We start from the raw sequence: 23,827 nt of genomic DNA, 5'->3' as shown, positions 1-23,827 counted from the left end.
AGAGAAGAACAGAAAGAGAGAGACTCAAAAATTAACCTACCGCCTACAACGTGGAAGTTGACAGGCGTCGGGAGGCACCGGAGACGTTCGGAGGGTCCAAAAGCAGGGCGGCCACACCAACCGCGTGGTCGCCGCCAGCGGAACGTCTCTGAAGTCGATCAGTGCGCTACGTTGTCTAAGGACGGGCAGGGGGGCCGGGAAGGACGGAGGGGGAATAAAAGCTCGTTGGATGGACCAATCCACCAGCGAACATTTTTTTTCATTTCAGCGAGCAGTCTCGGGCTAAGGGACATGGTTTTTCTATGCAACCTCTTTCGGTTACTTAACAATTAGTGCAAACTCAAAAATGTAAAAAAATATGCAGCTGGAATTATGCAGGGGATACAAATTAGGATACCAGCAGCAAGCGTTTTACCTCTAATTAAGACAGTCGAAGATTACGCACAAAAAGGAGGGAGAACATGGAAGAAAATACGAGGGGTTACACTTTTCAGGTACCTGCGAACAAAATTGCCTTTCAACACATTTAGGGGAGATGAAATTCCACACGCTGGAGAAAAATACATCTTTATGAGAGAGCGGATCTATATCTTGCCTAATACTGCACAAGATGATAGTTGTCAAACATTTTCATTATTATTCTTCCAGACGTCCGAATGTTGTACTGGATTGAGCGACATACAATAAATCACTAATTATTCATCAATTATGCCATTAGGTTGCAACTTAACCGAGATCAAAACATAATAAATAGACGCTACGGCAAGTAAATGTTACTAAAATACAAACACTCGTTATAATAGAAACAACAACTGGAGCAGTAAGACGTACGAGATACTTCATGTGAAAGTAAAATACACAATTTACAATGAAATATGAACATCGAGTATACCGAAAGTAACGCAACTCTAATGTTTAAAGAAACCCACTAATCCTTAGTTTGCATAATTCAAAGACACAACTACAAGCATTAAGATTTCTTGGGCGATTGTACCTTTGAATATCTGCATACTTTTGAGTCATTATCCCCATTACATTCTATATTGGAATGAAATAGAAACCAATAATTTTGGCGTGCAATTACATGCACGAAGGAAGTATGAATCAAAGTCACTGAAGTCAAATGTAAGTCACTTGCGGAATTTATGAGATAAATTTCAAACTGACCTCTTTTAGACCCGTATCTCCATCGAGTATCTCCTAGGAAAAGATTAGTCACCTTATAAAAATAGCATGTGGTTGCATTAGCACGGCGACACCACACGCGTAGAACAAAGGGTAAAAAGCAAACCAGGCATGTTTAGAAACTAGACGGCATAAGTTTCCAGGGTCCTAAGAACTAACTTCTCAGGCGAGTAGTGAGAACGAAGAAATTTTAAAGAAAATTAAGAACAGCAAAATAAATGAAAATTATGCAGTACTACGAGATGCCCTCGAGGAGAACCTTGAATCCGTTACTACGACGTCACGGTGTACGTAACTGCCAAATGGGCACAAAAAATATACACGCGAAGAGAAAATTCTATTATAAAAATTAGAATAATAAAATTGTTCACCTGCTTCAACCTGGAATTCTAGTAGCCTTTGATTTAGCTACTTGTGGATTAAGAGCAAAGCCATTCACAAATACACCACTTCATACACGAAAGCCAACGTACACCTCTTCTTCGCACTCTCACAACCTGAGAAATTATCAATAAAAAGGCCAAGAGCATCACCCAACAATTCAGAAGACGATGAACAGCTGGGAACAATAGCGAAGCGAAGCAATTCCGGAAAACATGATTTGTCAATCAAGAAATTTTTTCAGCTAGTCATGAGTTCTGAGGATCAGAATTGTACTTTCCACGTCATAATACCTTACGGTAATCATCTATATGACAAAAACAATCATTACCAAATAATCACAACTCTTTTAAGTTTACATTTATAAACAACTAAATACATATCTACCACTAAAATTTGCATATTCTTCTATTAGATTGGAAAAGTTACAAAAATTGCATCAAAAATAAATTGCGCAGAGAAATTGTTTTGGAGGCAAAAATCAATGGAAAACTTTCTACTACGTAATCAACAAACAGGATGGTGATAATAACAACTCTTAAGGAAGTAGTTTTTCATTAAACCCCAGTTTTAACACCAAGGAAAGCGGTGGAATATGATGGAAAGAAGACATACACTAAAAAAATCACTGTGGAGGAGCAAGATTGCATATGGATGATTGTATAATCAATAAAAATCAATATTTTGAAGACTCTTTATTGTCATCTATCTATAAATATAATTTCCTACATATAAATTCGAATATACAACTTTTTTTTGCTAAAACGTTAGCAAGTTTTTCCAAAGTAATACGTATACAATTTTCTCAGAAAGACTCGTTTCAACAACACCACTGCCTTCTTGGTTCACAGATTTCTCACAGCAGTTCAATGAACGCGGGTAAAACAAGAAAAATTCAAAGGATGCAACAATTAAAAGTCAAGAGATAAGGTTTTGCACTATAACGAATAAAGGGAAGATAAAAAATGATTATAAAACATTCAAAAACTCGGGGGACAGAACGGAAGACAAGACAATAAAATTCCCATCGATTTATTTATCTATATATCACATCACTCTTTTTTCCATCTCCTTCGCATCAGCACCAATAATTTCAACACTAAGAAAATAAATCACAACTTTCTTAGTTTCGTCCGCAAGTGAAATATTATCGGGTAAAATTGCATCAAACAATAAATTAGTAATATATATTTATATATTCATATAAACTCCAAAACTACCACTTCCAAAAAAGCGGATTTAGACAAATTCTGACCAGAGGGACAAATTTAGCCCGAAGACTCCTAACAGAATATAAATGTTTGTTTGATCGCAGAGCATTCGTCACTACAATGGTAAGCATAAAAACGGTTAAAATAGCTCAGCCAACTAGGAACTTCAAAAATAGCAACTTATTAACGACTATTAATCTCACTAACAACACGGTCTATTCCAGGCAGAACGATATGACGACTATCTAGCCGTAGGCTACAATCAGCATCAGCGTGCCAAAATACATAAAAATCTAAAAACTATTTATTTTCATTCCTGATTAAGTTGAGGCAAATTATTTGAGGTACTCATAAGTATACCTTTCCCACTGATCACATATTCTCTACGATCTCTTTAAGAAGCACACAAGTGTACATCAAGACGCGTGCTTCTTAGGCCAGCTACTCAAAAAACTGCACTGTCGTGCACCGCTTAACTGAAAAGGCGTTGGTGTACAATGTTGTAGCGTTGCCGGTTTCATTTATACCTGAAATAATGTTGTACTAGGAGTGAGGCGGAAGATTTTCTTCCAACCGGGTTTAATAAAAATCACTGAGTTTAATTACCTGTTTAGAAGTGAAAGTCCTGCATAGAGTAGCAAAACTAACTTCACAATATTTCTAAAAACTATAGCTCATTAACTCTCCGTGCACACAAAAAACGTGTTGTATTTATATATATTTTTTAAAACCTACGGTGATTTGTCTCGAGTGTTTTGTATTTTCTGTGGCTAAAAAAAGCCTTATATATGTTGTCTGAAATCCCCCAACATCAAACGGTTTGCGAGAGTTCCTGATTACGATGATGATTATCCGCTTCTTCCTCCTTAATGATTTCTTTTTTAAACGCTGAAAAAAGTTCGACCGTCGATCGCTTAAGTTTCTTTTTTTTTTAAGGTTTTAATTCATTTTATCCCCCCTCCCTCCTACGCCCACGCTCCAAAAGCAAAAAAAGAACAGAAACACTTCTGGAGGGTTTTTCCTCTCGTCTTTTTTTTCGCCGCCCGTCCGTTTCAATTCCTCTGGTGCGTCCTCATGTGAAGGAGGAGATTGTGCTTGTGTTTCGACTTCTTGTGGCAGATGGGGCATTCGAACTTAGGTTCCACCCCACATTCAAATCTCAGGTGACGACTAAGGCTGTGTGGCCGCACGTAGGAGTTGCCGCACCGGGTGCAGGTGAATCCGCCAGCCACCATCGAGGCTCGCTGGTGGTGGTGTTGTTGTTGTTGGTGAGGTACGGTTCCCCCCCCGCGTTCCCCCTTCGAGACCAAGTGGAGTTGTTGGGCCAGGAGGAGGTGCTCCGTGGGGTATAGAGCCCCCCCCGGGGAGGAGACCGGCCCTGGGGGAGCCAAACCGCGGGGGGAAGATTCTGCAAGTAGAAGAAAATGAACGGAGGAGGTGCCACATTGGCCACGGTCAAAAACCCTCTCATTTTTTTTTAAACTACTCCCCACACAATCTCTTTATCCCCCCCAGCCTACGTACGCTCTCCGAGTCAATCGAATCGGTTATTAAAAAAAAACAACCCCTCCTCATTGCATCCCCCATCCCGCCCAAAAAAAGCATCCCAATACCATTTACATGTGAGACACATGTCCACCCCCCCCCCAATCTGACCTTCCTCCAGCAATTTTGTGAGCCTCTGCTGCTCTACTCTTTTGAATCATACTTTCTCAAGACAACTGCTTTTACTATCCGATTTAAGGGCATTGATTCAACCTTCTTGAGCTTTCAACTCGCTCTTGTGAAGGTTGCATAAACATGCCTAAAATTTATCAAGGGAAGCAGCGTCTCCAATGCAAGCTATACTTATACATTTGAGGACTAAAATGCAGAGAGGCAGGCAGTTTTTTTCTTATAAGGCTATGAGTGTGGTCCAGGAAGGTTGAGTTCATTTCATGGGAGGTACCTGGTAGTCGTCTCGTTCATGAAAAAATACCTTAAACGTCTCCGCAAATGCCAGTTCAAACAGCAACTGAGCATCAGTTCAAATTCAAGCCTAGCTTAGAAGATTTTTCACGAGTATAGCATAAAAAACAAGAAAACTAGAATGTAAATGTAATGGTGAACTTCAGGAGTGTTTTCTACAGTATGTTCTGTGTATCCTCTTCGATTTTCAAAAGGTTCCTTCCAAAAACAATTGCGGCATGGTAGTTAATGACTATTAGGGGCAGAGTTCAGTATCCACGTTTTCAATTAACGTGTGATGATAAAATACGACGCACAACACCATAGGATTCACCAAGGGATTGACAGCGAACATGCCAAACAGCCAAGGGTAATTCAACAAACATCCTCGAACGCTCGTGGGAAAAAAACGAAGCAAATACCAGTATCCAAAGGCAACAACACAAGCTAACCGCTAAATTTTCCATTTACTGCATTCTTTGCTATTCTCTGATAGGATTATTAAGGAAATATACGGAGATGCAGCGGCAAATAAAACACCTTCTACACTCTTGGCAACATTTATTAAACCGCCATAAGTGAAATTTCCTGGAAATATGTACACTTCGTAAGGTTTTCCACAGCAACCTTGAGCAGAATTCAGGGTATACAGACATCGTCTCTGATGGAGTCCAGCACAAAAAAACGACGAACTAAATCGTTCCCAAAGTAACCACTTAAGAAGTCTCCTCATCAGACTAAGACTATCCCTAATGGCACCGACATTACATCACTGTTTTACACGTCTACTCATAACAATACAGGACGACAAACGACTTCTGTTTCCATCATCATCATCTAATATAATTCCTCTCCTTTTCGTTTTAAAGCGGAAGCACTCCCCCGAATTTTCCATGATTTTCTTTCTGCAGATGACGGCGAGCATGGATGATCATGTTGTACCTCTGTTTGAACTTGAGGGGGCACATGGAGCATTGAAATTTCGGCTCCACCCCGCACTCGTAGCGGTTGTGTCTGCCCAGGGAGCTGTAGTGCTTGAAGGTCCGTCCGCAACGTCCGCAGTGGTATAAGTTCGCCAGGGTGGTGGTGTTGGAAGTTGTGGCGGGATGATGGTGCAATGGTGGAGGAGGAGGGATGAATTCTTGGGTCGGTATGGGGGGTGGTGGTGGTGGCGGCATGCGAGGAGGCAGGATGGACCGCCCGGAACTCGACCACCCCGCCACCACTGCACCATCCGCTTCTCCACCCACACCGACGTACGCTTCTGAAACGAAGGGAATACCGCAGCCTTTTAAGAGACGATTGAGGCGGTCTATAAAATGCTACCACAAAATGGTCTATAGATTTTTTTGTTTTCCATTTTTTCTGGGATGGATTTTTTGGTGTCTCGTGAACCTTGGACGTGTTTCTTATAGTGTTGCTTCAGCCTGAAGATAAAACGTTCACACCAGGAATACGACAAGGCAGATATTTGGGAAGAATCGATGAGAGGAAACACGGACATCGCATCTTCCATTTCAAAAGGAATGCGGTCTGTGCATTCATTGCCTTCATTCTGGAACTGGATACCCTCTCGCAACATGCATAACCAAATGCTGGTTCATGTTAACCACACACCCAAATTCACAGACAAAAAACAAGAAGAGTAAAATTTCTTGACTAAAATGTTCAGGTCCCTTTGGAACGTGTTTAACAAGGAATGAAATCTTCAATGCCCTTGCCCTTCCGCGCTGTAGGTTATAATTATAGAATTAGGAAAGATAACTTTGAATAAGGATGCAAAATATGCAATCAACTACAATTTATTTTCAATTAACTGTATTTGTATTTTAGGTACATACATCTCCTTTACTAGAAAAACATTCAAAAGAAATACAAATTAATTATCGCACGTAAAAAAATCATAAAAATCATCACTTTTCAATTACAATAAAAAAATGGACTCAATACAGCAACCAGGTGATTTTTCTTTTATAATAATAATAAACACTTATCCATCACTGAAAACTCGGTACGAAAAATAACATTTGTATTTTACGAACTATAAAACGTTTTACTCAGGAAACAATCATTACGAGGAATGCATTTCGGCGAACTCTGTTTTGGAAAGCGCTTGATATATGTTCGCCAAGTCTTCTATAAATCTTAGATTGTGCAGCCAACAGAGGAGGGCCGGAGGTAGAGAAGGGACACCTTAACGGAGGGCCCAACGAGGAGTTGAATACGAGTTCACAGTTATGGAGGTAGCGCCAGTGGGGGAGGTAGAATAGAGAGCTTCAGTGGTAACAAACACCACTCCAACTTGTACGTTTTTAAGAGGCACGCAATAATGTAGACTCAAGTGCATGTCCTTGACAGTCTGTGCCTGAGACAATAAAACATAAAATCACTCCTGTATCAAAATAACATCGTCCAAAAATGTATACATATATTTTTTATATTAGTCGAGGAATCCTCCAGTGGAGAATCAAAAATCACCCGAATTTCCTTCTTTGTTCTCTTATTACACTAAATATAGGAGATGCGGCGAAAATGAATTCCCGCAATAAATGCTCACATGTGCAGGGGAAACGAAGACCGTCATGAGGCAGCCATCCTACCTAATGATAATTCGGAGTGCAGGGGGAAGGGTGCCAAATCTTAACATAGCTATATGCATTAAATCTTCAATCCCTTCCCATTCACTACAAATGCCGTGGATACTTTTGCCAAACCATCACTCAAAAGATTTACGTCTTTACAACCCCGAAAGCTATCAAGTCCTCATGATGGCACTCGAGTAAGGCTTTCGTCTTGATTCCTTTTCATCAATGGGCAAACTTGACGTGCCGGACGACGTGGGACTTGTGTTTCGATCTGTATGAACACAGGACGCACTGAAAGCGTGGCTCCTTCCCGCACTCCCATCGCAGATGCCTGTTAAGGGAGGACCTCAGCTGGTATGTCTTCTCGCACCTTGGACACGTGAAGAGCACGTGAGAGGAGGTAGCTGCATGGGCCGAGGAGGCCGCCGCAGCGTCTGCACCGCGCATCTCGGCCCCGCTGTCTCCCGTCCTCGACTGTAGAGAACCCTCCTGACTTCCAGACGGTCCTCCCGGACTCCCTCTCGCTGGAGGAGCGACGGGGGTGCTTTTCGCCGATCGCTTAGACCTGGATCCCTTGGGTTTGACCTGCGCGGGCTCCGGGGAAAGGAAAAGGTGGTGCATTCCAGCGGAGGTGGCGTCCGCAGATCCCGCCGTTTCCGAAGCCCACCAGTCCAACCACCCCTTCTCATCAGTCTCCAGTTCTTCTATTTCCCCCATAACGTCCTCTTCTTTCACTCTGTCTAAAATGGCGCTCTTCCCAGTCTCCCCCACATCATCATGATCGTCACCGTCCTCATCGTCATCCTCGTGGACTTCCACCTCCTCCACATCCTCTTCCAGGCGCATGGCATCTGCAATGAGCAAGCAGCAAGAACAAGCGACGATACATTATACGTCAGCACCTCGTGCCTTCCACATGCACACACAAAATAGATGTAACCGGCCTCCTGACATTCCATACGCTTCCCCTCCCCTCATTTCACTAACTTCCCTCTTCGTACCAAAGCACAATAAAAAATACCAAGGCTGCCTTTCATGAAACAAGAAATACAAAAATGTCTAACACCCAATGCATTCCTCTCTTTTTTGCTGCTTGACGGTACTGAAATGCCTTCCGTAGCTAGCGCTGATTGTCAATATTCGCAAAAAAAATCAATTTTCGTCGCAGGGCACGAAAAAGCCTCTCCCTTAATATAAAAAAACTACCTCTTAAAAATCACAGGCAATCTGGTTAATAAGAAATTCAAAAAGCATCACTAAGTCAAAAAATATCGAGATTTACATTGGACGGAATTCTTTAAACATCTTCAAATGAGATGGAAAATTAGGTAACATCTACAGTAAACAGTTAAGAATCATAAAAATACGAAGGCATCTCAACTGAGATTTTCTTTATGAATCTCGAGAGATATGTTAGTATAGAAGAGTCATAGTCATTCAGCGGTTGTCACAGCTAAATTTTTACGGCCAGGAGTCGTGGGCATTTTAAGGTTTTGCCCTATCAGTATCCATTTGGGAACGAGGAGCAGACAGGATTCAAGTCTTCCGGGGATCTTTGTAGCACCATCACCATAGCGCCAAAGGAAGACAGACAGAAGATGCACATAGACATATGCTACGATGCTTTATTCTCATGCACTCTCCGTATATGTCGCACCACATGAATTCTGTGCTTAGACCTCTGAGGGCAATATGGACACTGAAACTGCGGTTCCTTTCCACATTCCCAGCGAACATGGCGCTGCAGGGAGTCCTTCCTCTGGTAAGCTTTTCCGCAAACTCCACATGAATGCCTTCTGGGAGCTTGGCCGAAAGAAGGAGAATCCTTTGAGGCAGCAGAAGATATAGGAAAGAGGGGAGCGGAATAAACCCCGCTGATCTTGCCCTCCTCCTCATCCTCTTCAGTCACTTCTTCTACTAGCTCGGCCAGGTCAGTCTCTGCAACCACCATCCCCTGTCTGGGGTGCAGGAGTTGTAGGTGCACGCGGTCCATCAGGTCTCCTGATAAACCTTTCTTTTTCTTTATCTTGGATTTGGGTCGCTTTCGTCCGGAGGCAGTGTAGTAGTAAGCTGAGTCCCCGTCTGAGTTTGCTGGTTGAGGAGAAGAATGCACCAGAGACGAGGGTGACGACGACCTCTCAGCCTTGACCTTTACACCGCCAGCACTGCCGTCCAATCCGGAACGTTCTCTCCTGTGGGACTGCGGTTTTGCATTACCATCTCCCCAATGCGCCGTTCTTCCAACTACTCTCCCTGCCTCTCCATCCTCGTCTGCAATGATAACAGGGAAAATAGAGGAAAAAATTCTCCACGGTAAGGTTTTGGTTTCCGAGGAAGGCTCCCGAGGAGGTGAGAAGATAACGACTGAAGCGAATATTTAAATACAGGAAAGTCGAAGAAGATGTTTTTAGGGAATACTTATAGTGATGTAGTTCCCCAACCTTTCCAAGGCATACTAAGGCTGATAGAAAGCATTAGAAATGTATGCGACACCAAGTCGCTTGGCATTCCATTGATATGAGTCCCAGTAAGGTTTCTGGAAAGGTTCCAGGTAGAGAGAATACCTCAGAGGTGCGTGCAGTGCTGTTGAATACATCTAAATTAACCTGATTCCCACTACGAGGATTAGGAGTAAGGCTACTTAAGATGGTAGTGCAATTTATAGCTCGTTACTAGTTAAAAAGGTAAGGAAGACCGCAAGGAAGAAAGTAAAGAACTGCCACCGAAACCCCATGCGCCTCAAGTTAATAAGAGAGAAAACGGAAAACATTGCTTGTCGCATTGAGCTAGTGGAATGTAAGTATTCACTCTTCAATGCCCTCCCAATACCAATGCTTGACCAGTCTTCTTTGTATCGTAGAATGCTGATGAAACCGCTGTGTAGATTACAACTACTTAACTGTATAAAGAAAGAATCTAACGACGTAAAACTAATATTAAAGGTGAGGTTGGGAGTTAATTATAACTTGCATGATAAATAAATGCACTCTTTTATTCATGGACAACCCCTCCACATACACAAGCTAAAACATTAGAAAGCACTTCAATATCAATCAGTTCCATACAAGGATTCAGCTAAAAACCACTGATACCTTATTTTGTCAATAATCCTATTAATTACATAATTAGATTAGCAGTCTTATAAATACGAAACTTATCATGAATTGTTTAAGTTATTTTCTATCGGAATGCATGAAATACTCTTCTGACTGAGAATTACACTCTTAACATATCATTAAGGTCTTAACAAACCTAGCAACATTTTGGATATAATAGAAAGGTTGAAGTGTAAGAATTTCGAAAGAAAGGTTGTTTATTAAATACGTTTCAGGAATATATAAAAGAGATTGGCGTATGACTACGAGAAGTGATTTCAAATATTTTTGAGGGTTTCAAAGGGCAACTTAACAATTATCTAGATTTCATTTATTACAAGCAAATTTCCAGGCAACATCCGTTAAAAACAACCCTGGGTCGAAAACACATCCTAAATTAAAAGTAAGTATCTCTCGGCATTTTTGAAATTCTTTAATGAGCACTAATATAAGGGAAATAGGTTTAAAACACATAACGAAAAAGGCATGTTACCTAAAAATAAATAAAGGATCAAATGCTGTAGAAAACTTCGTGCCGCTTACTAGAAAAACGTACCAAACGCTTTCGATGCAAAGGAAATATCTCGACTTGCCATTTGACAAAGCGTGTTCTTCTACGATTTAATCACACAAATGGAGGCATAACAGCAGAGAGAGAGCACACGGTCTCAACTTGCCAACACATACAAGAGAACATCTAAAAGAGTTCAATAAGATAAATAACGAATTATACTACGATTGCGTGACTCGCATTTCCTCCCAAGCATTGAATGCTTTAGATCATGATCACACACAAATCAGAATGGCAAATACCACACTTCACCAGTCAAGAAACACTGCTGCTGCAAGCGAAAAATGTAATTTTCCTTACATAGCCTACCAAGGCTCATTAATAAATAAATTTACAACTCGATGTATAATATCACCGAAGTCCCTTAAGTAAATTGATTACCTATTAGAAAAAGTGATCAAGGGGGAGAAAGTCTCGGACACTGGTAATTGCGAACTATTCTTAATGTTTGTGGGCAGCTGAGAATACTTTTCGGTTTAGAGCAGCAGTTCTTCCTTGTGAAGTCTCTTAATGTGTCGCAGTTGATGAGCCTTCCGCTTGGAACGCTGGGGGCAAAAGGGACACTGAAACTGTGGCTCTTTACCACATTCCCACTGCAAATGCCTACGTAAAGAATCTTTCCTTTTGTAGGTCCTCCCACATTGTTCGCACGTATAGAGGCCATCGATGCATACAGGTGGGATCCAGCCGAGGCCGGAGGCTACTGAGGTGCTCGCCTGACCCTTGGCCCTACTCTTCCTCTTCCTATTCCTCGCCGGAGGCACGGCGGTTTTCCTCTTCCCCACGATTACTTCATCTCCAGGCTCGATTACAGAGGTCCCTTCACCGAGAACGCCACCTATGACTCCGCCAACAACACCGACCTCCTCCTCATCCTCGTCCTCCCAGTCGGCTTCCTCCTCCCCCATGCCACCACCCTCGCCCCCCTCCACGCCCAGCAGGGACATCACGTTGGCGTCACGCAGGGCTGACGACCAGTCCTGGCGTCGCCAGGGACCCTTCAACGTCATCGCCGCAGCGTCTGCAATGACAACCAGAACAGGAGAAGGTCCTCCGTTATAGGTCCTAGCCTCCCCTCCTTGCAGTCCCAGTTCTTGCCACCACCATCCACATTCTCTCTCTCTCTCTCATCAAGGGTACAAACTAACAACCCCTCCTCTTAGGCAAAAACTGAAGAACGATGACTTCACGACATGCGCGAACCAAGGTAATCTCAAGATTCCACAAAGGACACGGCTCAAAACGGAAAGGTATACACGCATTATCAAAATAAGCACCTCCAAATTTGGAGATACGTTGGTCCTTCAATAAGTCCTTAGAAAATCCTAATGTGGCGCTCGTAGTATCGTAAAAGATTTGCTTTAATTAAATCTCATCTCTCCCTACACTGCTTTAAAAGTATCAGCTATTTTCAATAATTTATTTCATTTTCATAGTAAATTGAAGCAAGAAACTTTTGTTTAATTAGAAAAAGAAAAAAAGAGTTTCGAGCGTTGATTGAACACTTCTATTTAAAAGGCTAAACAAGGAAATACATCAAAGCTGAATTGGCCAAAGTTCACGTCACATTTGCTCCCGTCTTAGCGACTGTATACAATTTACTAAATGAGTCCAAACGTGACCGTATACCCACAAATGAAGAAAATTGTTGGGAAAATCCTGTGGAAGTGACACATTCTCCGAAATGATTGACAAAATGCACGATATGCTTTCCAGTTACCTATGAATCTCAATTCGCGAAATAGTTGAGGCCACAGGCACATCACAAGACTAAGTGTTCACAATTTTTCACCAAAAATAGGATGTGAAAAAAATCTAGACAGGATGGGAGCCGGGTTTTCTCTCAGTGGAGAATATACGCAATCATGTGGTTGATTTGGAGGCTGGTTTGACGCTTTACTGTCGCAATTCAGACGAGTTTCTTCGTCGATACAAGAACGTCGATACAAAGGACGAAACATGGACACACTACTACTCTCCAGCGACAAAGGCACAATGAAAACATTGGGTTTCTTAAGGCGATCCGGTTCCGAAGAAGCCTAATGCGATAAAATCAACCGAAAAGGTGATTGATTGCCATGGTTTTATGTAAAGTCTAAATTAATTACTTACAGAAGGGACAACCGATAAATGGGGAGTATTATGATTCATTATTGCACTGTTTGAGCGAAAAAAATCAAGAAAAACCTCATTTGCCAGAGAAAAAATTCTCTTCCATCAATACAATGCAAGAGTACACATCTGCGCAGTTCCGATGGCGAAAACTATGATATTTAAGTAAGAATTATAACAACATCCATTTACCAAGTATGTCCACAAGTGACTCAGTTTATTCCCTAAATTACAAAAATGCTCTGCAGTAAATGATTCACGTCGAACGAGGTCATCGCCAGTATAGAAGCCTTTTTGAGGATCTTCCGAAGTCCTACCTTTTGGATGGCCAAGTAGGAGAAATACTGGAAAGTATATAGAGCTATAAAGGAGGTGATAGAAAAACAAAAAAGAATCTACCAAAAATAATATTTTCTATTTTTTCCCTTAGGACTTATTGAACGACCCACATGGCAAATATTCACTTAATCCGATGACGAGAATTACGACTATGACACCAACTCTCGGGAAAATTTGTTAACGATGACAAACAGAAAATTTTTGAAAAAAGAGTAAATTAAGAATGCCGAAAACCTTAATCTTATGCATTCTCGATCACACCTGCGAAATGCATAAAACCGAGTTTATCGCCTGCTCCAGCATTCAAGAAATACGGCAAGGTTTCATATCCTGAAATGCATTTGACTACCATACAGTCTGGAAAATTAGCGATCACGACGCACATGCGCAACATGTCTTATTTGAACACCAACGCCTCAACTTCCAGCCGAAACTAATTCCTACCGCATTTCAGTAAAGAAATTAGCTGAGGCATCCTTTGCACTGAGGTACAGGTGATACAGAACGCCTTAGCAGGTGCGTCCAATAAAATTAAAATTTTCCATTCGTAATTACAAGTGCAAATACTTGACGAATGATTCACTCGTCTAATATCGGTAAGTTCTCAGGGGACCTAACAAAGATAGGTCCATTGAAGGGTGTGCGACAACGAAGTGCCTCTTCAAGTTTCCTTTCTGTGCAGCACGATATCTGCAAACAGGACACTGGAACTGAGGTTCTATCCCACACTCCATCCTTAAATGATTCATTAAAGAGGTCTTCCACTTATACCGCTTCCCGCAAGCGGCACACTGGAAAATTCGACCGTCTGTCTTGCCCCCGAAGTCTTCCGTCTTGCCACCGAAGTCGTCCGCCACGCTGACGGTGGGCCACGTTGATGACGATGGTGGCAGCTCATCGGGTTGCCACGGCGCTGGCTCCGGGAACGGAAGATTAAGGGGGGGATCGAAGGGTGGGAACTGTTGCGAGTGCTCCTCAGACCTTTCGCCGTCCGACTTGACAGCCGTAACCTCTGCAAAGAAAGCAGAGGTCTAATGTTGTTAGCGCCCCCATCTACGCGCTCACTTTGATAATAACCTCCACATAACATGGTCGTAAGTAATCGCTGGAGAACTAAAAGAACGAGATGGCATCTAGCACGTTAACATGAGGGATTTCGTCGAAGAGGCCTCAAATTCACCTAATGCCGATTAAGGCAGTGGAAGACTTTCATTAACTAATGCTCACTAGAGGTATCATACACATCGGGGCGTCCAATTGTTAACGACACGAAGGGAGAGGATGATTTTTATTCAGAAAAAGGCAAAATGTATCATTTCTTTATAATTTATTTCAGAATGTACAATGCATATAGTAGTTCAACGTATCGAAGACTCACATGAGATCTTTCTTAAGAACTTAATCACAAGTATCATTGGCATAAACTTAAGCGTTCTATAAAAGAATTGTAGGAGTTTTCACCATGGAAAATGGATTACTGGCCCACAAACCAATTTCAGTAAATTAAAATACTGTCTCTTTAGGATTCGAATAAGGAGATATTATTTAGTTCCATGGAGCGCTAATGCGGGAAACGACGAAATAATTGGCGTCACACCATCTTCATTTCTCGCTCCCGAGCCTCCTCCCATGGCAGCCCTCCCGCCTGCCAGCGACCCAACGGCGGGAGGGCAACTATCTCAGTGCGACCTCCGCAAATGCCGTATGAGAGAAAACTTCCGTTTTGCACTGTACTTGCACAAAGGGCAATGAAATAGTGCCTCCTTGCCACACTCCAACCGGATGTGGCGCATTAGATTATCGTGGCGCCCATACGTTGTCTTACAGTTCGGACACATGAATCTTACGTTCCCCTTATTTTTGGACGACCTTGGGCTACCACGGGGCGATCCGCCTCCACGTCCAATCCTAACCTGAGTTTCAGATTTGGCCCCTTGTAAACATACGGGTAAAATCGGGGGTGGCGGAGGAGGTCCCATTAAGGGAACGTTCTGCGTAGCAACTTGAGCTTCCGCCTCTTGAGGTCTGCCAGCGAATGTGCACACGTTTAACGATCCTCCTGCGTCAGAAATCCTTCCGCTTACGGAGGGGATAGGAAGTATATCATCCTCAATGCTGAGAAGTCGAAGGAATGATGCATCATCGGGAGCGGAAGTTATGTTGTACGGTAAATAAGGAATAGATGGCTGTTGCATTGCCGCTTGTTGCTGTTGTCCAAGGGTTCGGTCCGAACCACCGCGTATTTCCCTTCGGTCGTTGAGCGAAGGGGTGGCGGGCGGAAGAACCCCCTGGGGGGGCTGGGACAGGGGGGCAGTCTCAGGAGATGCGGTAGGGGAGGCGCCAGCCAAGTCGACAACCATGGATGGACTCACTTGGACACAGAACATGGCAGCGTCTGCAAGAGACACGAGGAATAACAATATGTGAAGAACCCTATCTCCAAGATAGGGAGCCTTTTGACGTAGGTTCCATGATCGAATTCCGAGTATGTCGATGACATTGGCTGTTGTTATCGGCCACATTCTCGAATAAGGCTCCTAGCAATAGACCTACGTGCTAAGAACGCTAAATAGCTTCAATATAATTACGAAATACTGGTCAAATGCAGCAAAATTTGTTGTAGTAGTTACATTGATTCCACTGGTAGCATGCACATATTCGTACTTCCGAATCCAGTAAGAGCAACTACACCAATGGAGAAGCGATGCAAAACTATATGAAGGGCACGCTAACTAGTAATATGGAATCCTTTAAACGAAACAATCCCACGACTGAGCATACCTATTCAGCCTCTTTTGAAAACAAGGGGTTTTGATGTATAAAGGGATGTTAAGAGGTCAGATTTCGTAATTCACGTAATAAAGATTTAACTGCATAAACCTTGGCATCTCAGGAAAGTTTAATACCTAAAGGGCTAGTCACTTACTAGATCCATGCATTAATTAGCTACAGCTGAAGTCTACCAAAAATGCTGTTAAGAATACTACAGAAGTGCATATTTGATTACACTGCTACCCATATATACACGGACAATGTCTTTAAATATATAAATAATGTAGTTCAATCTTTTTGATCTTATTGTAAGACACCACATTGTTTTGCTAATAACAAGGTAATATTTTGAATAATTATGCAAACCGAGACAAGGATACCCGAAATAATATATCAGGGTGAAAATTATTTTGAATGTTATTTCTTTGAATAAAATATATAAATATCGGAAAACAAATACGTTGTTCACCCGCATGGAAGAATAAACTCAATCTGTAACACGATAATTCAGATTTAATCTTCCCATATTATTATCCAAATATCGTTTTTGCTATCACTAAGAATTTTTCAGGTGGAAAAGGAAAAGTTTAATAACTATACAAAATAAAAATTAGATAATGGTAACATATCCTGGGAATTATAGCCATATTATGAGTTAATTCCTGGTGTTACTGACTAGAAGATATTAACACTCCAGTAGGTCACAATCGGACTTTTAAAAAGCGCAATAATCCCGACTAGAATTTCAATAAATAATTCCCAACAGAATTCTGAACACTAATTACTGGGGTTTTCAGAGATAAATAAACCCGGTCGAAAATGCGTCTGCTCAAAAAACAAAAAAGAATTTTTACCGATAACATTGAATCTACGTCTAATCTACACGCATTCCTCGGAACGTCGGAGTGAAGTTGACACGAAGCCCAACGCCCACTAAGGGACCATTGCCTTGATTGGAATTAGCGGAGCTAGTTCACACATCAACAAACGATTTTCTTATGTCCAATCAACTACGTCAGATTCATCCTAATCTTTGACGACCAAGGAAACTTCCTCCTGGCTAAGACTCTCGGACACAGGCCCAGCTGGACTTCCTCTCCCACGTTGGGCTGCTGTGATAGTTGGGTCGCTACCCATTACGGGATCAATATTTTGACTGGTGCCGGCATTGTCAGCAGTATTTGTATCATGGGTGTCAACTCTACTCTCAACAGGAACCGCCACAATTCCCGACGGGTTTTCTTGGGGCAGCTCGACCTGATCAGCGCCATTTTCTGAAATGAAGAATGCTTTCTCCCGCTGAATGCGTTGGATCCTTGATCCTGGAGGCCGCCCTCTCCCACGACGGGTTTTAGTGACAGTTGGGTCACTGCCCAATGGGGAATCAATATTTTGCCTTATGCAGACATTCATGGGAATACTTGCATCCACGACTCTAATTTTATTGTCAACGGAAGACTCTACAGGGTTCGATGAGCTCGGTTGAGGTTGTTCAACATGTTGCAGAACATCCGTTTCAGGAACAAAAAAAAACTGTTCCTGCTGAAGACGCTGGAGCCTAGATCCCCGAGGCCGTCCTCGGCCACGCCGGACTACTGATCCAGCGACTTGCGTGATAGATCCCCCCAAGGGAACATAAATGCCTCCATGAAGGTCTCTCCTGGTACCTCTCGGTCGTCCACGACGAGCTAGCCTGGGTCTTCCACGCCTATTTGCTGCAACTCGTTGAATACCTGGATGCAACTGAAAATTCGGTAATTCTTCTGATGTTGTTAAGTTTTGACTAGAAAATGTTTCAGCTTGGGGAGTTCCAATCCTCGTGATTGGAATGTAACCCCTGGCGGAAATGTGGCCTATTAAGCTTCCTGTATCAACGCTTCCAACAGATCGTCCGGCAAACATACCAGGGCTGGGAAAAGTAATTACCCTGTTCCTAAGTATATCGCCTCTCATAGCATTGCCATGCCCGCGTCGGTGCAATAATCCGTAACCAATACTCCTCATAACATTTCCATGCAAAACATGTAAGGATGGTCGCCCGCGAAGAGGAGGGGACAAAAACAACTCCGCGTTTGTTTCTTCGTGTAAGTTGTCTTGCTCTGATGAGGACATAGGCGTATCAATGTGGGATCTAGGGTCGGAAGTTTGTCCCGCAGGATCTTGAACTGCTACCCAGTCACCCATTTCTCCCGAGCGTACAGAGGTAATCTGCAACGACATCGGCGATGACAACTGAGGCTGCATCCATAACGACTCTGCAAAGAGATTGGAGAACAATAGTCCATTTTGTGTGAGACACCAGGACCAAGTCCAAACAAAGGACACGCGAATCACATGTTACAAATTGTCCTGATTTACTTCGTCATTTCCACTAAATCCACGCCGAGGTACGCGGTACTGACCACTATAATCCCATTAAATAAATAAACGTTTGGGATGCCGCAAGTACATGTGTCGATTGACGTTGAAACGCCTCTCGGAACTATAGGGACACAAGGGACATTTGACGAGCCTTCTTCCACGAGCCGCATTCATACTAGAGTTGAGACTTGAGAGTAATTCTTCACTAGGAGAACTCGGCCGTGTCTCACCAAGCTCCTCTGAGAAACTAACACAAGCACTGTTTTGTGGCACCATAGGCAGATTGGCTATAAATGTCTCTTCACTATCTACACATGATTCGCCACCACTATACCAGCCCAATTCAAGAGCTTCTGGCGGCCTGATATACTCCCTCGCGACCCCGAAAGCTGGGCGGGTATCATGGGCCACGGGGACACTCTTCAGGTCTTCAGCTGACGTCTGCACCGAGGTAATGACGCATGGGTCTGAAACGACAACGGATCCCCTGGTTACTACAATCCTCCTCTTCTTTAAGCTCTTCTTCTGCTCTTCAGTCTTCCCCAAGATAAGAAAACTTGTAGGACTGAATTAATTCAGACGACAGCATCCTAAAGTAGGCATCCGTTTTCCATAAGCTGATATTTCAACACTCTCACTTTAAGTAAAACAAAACGCTTTCAGGTCAAAATTAAGACTGAAAGACCAAGGACCATTCACACGCCATTCAATAGCCATTTGCTATTGCATAGCATAAGTATCTTCTTCTAGCGTTACTAAAAATAAATTGGGCAAAAAATAACGGTTTAGCCACTTTTAGGTATTATTTTTTTCCAAGAATAAAAATATGTATGATACCTCATCTCTGTAACGAAAAAGCTAAAGCTGTAACATATTAGCATACGTAAGATGCATTATTATCCAAAGACGTATACAGTTCTGTCATGTAATAGTTACATGACGTGACAACCTTAATTCAATCAACACCACCCGTAAATACGTACAATTTTTGAGGGAATAAAATTATCACGACCTACGCGGAAAATTAAAACATTTGTTGTAAAAAAAGAGCAACGAACTGTTTTCACAGCAATGCTGAATCTCTAGGAAGAAACGTTCCTTATACTGACTCAACCGAAATGGCAGAAAAGCAAACATACAAATCTTTTCTTTGCAAATATTACGCTTTTTTGTTTCAGTCGAATAAAATATACACTCCGAAATACATACTTATTAGAAGTTACCAGCCACAGTTGGTGGCCGTGGTTCATGGCCCTAGCACGTCCACTTTTTGGCTAACGGAAAATCACAACTTTGCACTCATGAGTTCTCAAGAACGCACATCCCCTGGAATGGCATTGAAAACGGAAATATCCACGCCAACAACAATCTCAATTGAAAGTATATTTTAGGCTCAATGCTCACAATGATAGGAACTTAAAAGGCAACACAACATTTTCAGCGGATAAACTGCCATGAATCGTACGGAGATATATAAAGGAAGACATTGCGAATGAAATAAAACCCACTGTCATATCCAAGCTTACGATTCCATTGATGTTTATCTCTCTCATCTGAATTTGCACTGAAATTTTAGAACGGCGCGGTGTATGCAGACATCCACAAGTGGATACTCCCAGATGCTAATAAGAATCAGTTCCAAGAAAATAATCCCCCCTTTAATTGTTCAAGAATGTCATGTAAAAAACTTATTTTGAGAATAACACCATTTCGACCTAAAAATTCGTTACGCCCAAATACTAAACCAATAGTTTTTCTTCGATTATTTTAAACAAGTTCATTCTTCATGAGTAATTTTTCCAGAATCACTTAAAAACTTTTTCCTAATTCAGTAGTCGGAAAAGAATGCGAATAGTAACAGTGGAAGAACAAATCACTCATTCTTATACAAATGATTTGAGAGGATTCCAAATTTATGAGGGCGTATTCACACTATCGGGGATTAGTCTTCTTCATTATGCCCCTTGAGGCAAAAAAACAACTTTCGTCTCGGTTGCTCTTTTCATTACCTCTGCCATCTTTGAAATAAGAATTTTAGGAAATATATTTGGAGCGATGGAAAGCCACCTAGACGACGTTATTTCGATGCGCAGTCAATTACTTCAGATACTACTGGGAACAAGGAATGAGTTACCGATATTTTACTGCACGAGGCTGCTGAGCAGGACAAAATTGGGCCAAAGCAGACAATGCATCGCCATCATACGGGTAAACAATATACATTCTTAAACGTTAATTTTTTTCGTCCAATCACCCTAACAAATAATTATAAGCAATTAAATATTAAAATGGGGTAGAGAAAATACATTATTACGTCGCACATGAAAACTGCAAATAAAACGAAAATTCGTCAAACCATAAGAATTCATTCATGAAGCTGCGGGAAGCATAATAACTGACGTAGCACACAGACGAGTAAGAATTAACATTAATTGTTTGTTGTTAGGGCAAACCCCGCATACCAGAATGTCACAGTTCTAGTATGACAATCTGGCTTTCAAAAAAATGAAAATCCTTCGGAAAACTATAAAACCAAGGGACAAATACCTCGAATTATTAATATTACCAATTTAAAAGAAAAAATATCATTTTACGTCATTTTAAGCAACATTAAATATTAATACTGCGGCATTGATGAATACAGGTTAAGACGGAGAGTCATTGTTGTAAATAAAAAATACTCCACTTCGAATGGCATTTGGGTTTAAGCACTAACACTTCTCAAAAGACGCAGCACTACTAACGAGAGTTGAAAGGAAGCCCGGATTCATAAAGCAGGTTTTTAACATCATGTAGATCAGAGTAAGAGTAATTCGCAAGCTCTAAGGTATGCCATGCACATCGAAATACTGACTGGCGAGGCACTGTACACGATGACCTGCTCCAACGGTCATCATGGAATTTCCGATGACAATGAATACACGGCTGTTCCGATTCCGCTGTAAAATTGACTGTTGGTAGTCAAATAACCACCTGGCAAAAATCAACTACAAAATGTGTGGCCCTTGAACGCCAGCCAAGAAAATCCACTGCCACAAAAAAAGTGCAGTTACGAATTAAAAGTGACTTGCCATTTCTGCTTGAGGTTGAATTGACCTACTCTTACATTATCCATTGACAAGTACAAATTATGAGCTCGGTGATCACTAACGAGGCACTAATGACTACAATAGAATAGGAAGGCACATTTACAACGCGCCACTTTACGAAAACAGGAAAAACATTAGGCATAATAATTGCTATTGTTTGTAGTAAACTATTCACATATTTACTGCTACGAGGCATCTTTTTAAACAGAGGGCTAGACGCAAACGAACATATGGTCTCATAAAGCTTATATAAACATAGAACTACAATATTTCTTGGGATAAGCTATTTGGAATTTCCCCAGAAAAAAAATTATTCATTAAGAATTATCGAATGAATGTTAGTTAAATATAAAATAAACAATAGAAGGAAAGAATCGATTCGCATACCTCACGAACTCGATACTTGTATCCTAACATCAACTGAAGAGAACTGATTTGTATCGTACTTCGGTTTGACAGTAGTAGAGCACTTAATTGCAGGTATGCTACTTGCACATAAGAATGGGACGTGCACCAGAGATTTCCTTGACGAGTCAGATTCTTAACAATTATTAAATGACCAAGAACTGACAGTTCAGAAATACAGCCTTACGGCAATATATATATATATATATATATATATATATATATATATATATATATATATATTTACGGGGATTTAATTAAAATTGCATTTCTAAATGGAAGGGCCATCGTAGTTTGAGTGTCATCGGACGGCGTATCAGCTATATTGCTGAATGAGGTGAATAATGCGAGGCTTCCCAGTCAATGAAAGACCTACCATAACGAAAGTAATGATCAAGTTCGGCTAAGGCTGAGTAAACCAACTAAGACCTTCACGGGGACGAAAATGAGGAGGAATTAACTGCTTCTAAATTTACTGATATGTGACACCAACGTCCGATTTAAGTTACGCAAGCCGCCATTTCTCACCCAATTCCTGTGATTAAATCGAAACCACAATAAAAAAGGAGCATGTAAAATTTAAGTCATAAACATAAGAGAGAAGATAATTGAACCAATGGCATGTTTCTTTGAATACAGAGACCATTATACCAAGATACATCTGAACATACGTGGTATACATACACATGATCATACTTAATCTCACACTATGGAATTTTTCCCGATATTTACAAATAGCAATAAGAGTATAAAATTAGGGGTACATACACACACGCACATATGTTTTTGCCATAAGGGGCCTTATGACATTCCAAGCACAGACGCTTTCGAGAATGAAGTCAAACTCCATGACTGGGAGAATAAATTTGTGCGAACTCATCCCTAGAAAGGAGAACCTTTCATCCCGCATGAGGAAGAAGTGTATCGCGATTTTCACATTCATTGGGAGGTAAACCCACGTTTCGCAATTTAAAAATCCATACAAATTTAGGATAACGAGCAAACGTCTATTGCATCGTAATAAGCACCATATAAAGAATATTTATCAAGACGCGATGTCAATTCTTCATCGATCACGAAATAATACGAAGTGGCCATTCATTCCACGAACTTCACTCTCGGAGGTTTGTTCTGAATATCCTGATAAATATAACCATAATTCTTAGCTGCTTTTCTTCTCAGAGCTTGAGATCTGATTACGTTGTTTATTGACAACATCTCATAGCTACGCGTGTCACGGATGTCAATCAAGTCGGTCCCATATAGATTCTGTTTTTCCTAGGGGCTTCACGCATGATAGCCACGGAAAAACACAAACCAATAAGACAAACATTTCTAAAAACAGACAAAAAGAAACGCAGTTCTAAATAGGAATTCCCGATGTGGACATCATGCTGACATCTAATAAAAATGCTCTTTTACCCACATTTAGAAAAAATGGAATAGTTCCAGAATTAACTCCGGTTTCCCGACAGAGTGCCCATTGTGTACATCCAAGGGAACGATTTGCCTGAAGTGCAGCAGTCATAATTTCCACAACTTACGAATGTGAAAACCAACCACAATGAAAAAATCTTCGTTCTAACATAAAATGAAAACCCGCGGCAATACGCATTTCCTATTTATGATACCATTTTAGTCATCCACTTTCTTCTGTCAACATGGCTATATACACGTATTCTCTTCTAAAATGAACGAGATGCAGTTCCATCGCCCTTACAAAATTGCAGTGCATACATTTTACGACCAAGTGTCATCCCATTAAATACATTGC

At 41.5% G+C, this 23,827-nt stretch overlaps 1 protein-coding gene across 8 annotated transcripts in view; it reads right to left on the bottom strand.

Moving 5' to 3' along the window:
* The window catches only part of lola (longitudinals lacking), a 104,239-nt gene that overhangs the window by 58,034 nt on the left and 22,378 nt on the right, over window positions 1–23,827 (bottom strand). Inside the window, exons 5-6 of one of the 8 annotated variants that reach the window (XM_071593087.1) lie at window positions 18,125–18,453; window positions 5,279–5,988 (exon numbers count right to left, since the gene is read on the bottom strand). The exons of 1 other annotated variant lie outside the window; for it this stretch is intronic. In XM_071593087.1, coding sequence (XP_071449188.1) covers window positions 5,656–5,988; window positions 18,125–18,453 — 662 coding nt within the window. In that variant the 3' untranslated portion in view covers window positions 5,279–5,655. Of the gene's footprint in view, window positions 1–5,278; window positions 5,989–6,522; window positions 9,581–14,768; window positions 15,822–18,124; window positions 18,454–23,827 lie in introns of those variants that run through there. 6 more of the 8 variants (XM_071593098.1, XM_071593095.1, XM_071593096.1 and 3 more) reach the window with 6 other exon arrangements.

Source organism: Hetaerina americana, unplaced genomic scaffold (assembly GCF_022747635.1).
Source record: "Hetaerina americana unplaced genomic scaffold, ioHetAmer1.1.p SCAF_50, whole genome shotgun sequence".
Lineage (NCBI taxonomy): Eukaryota > Metazoa > Arthropoda > Insecta > Odonata > Calopterygidae > Hetaerina > Hetaerina americana.
The sequence above is the reverse complement of the archived record's forward strand: the minus strand, read 5'-3'. Positions and strand labels throughout refer to the sequence as shown.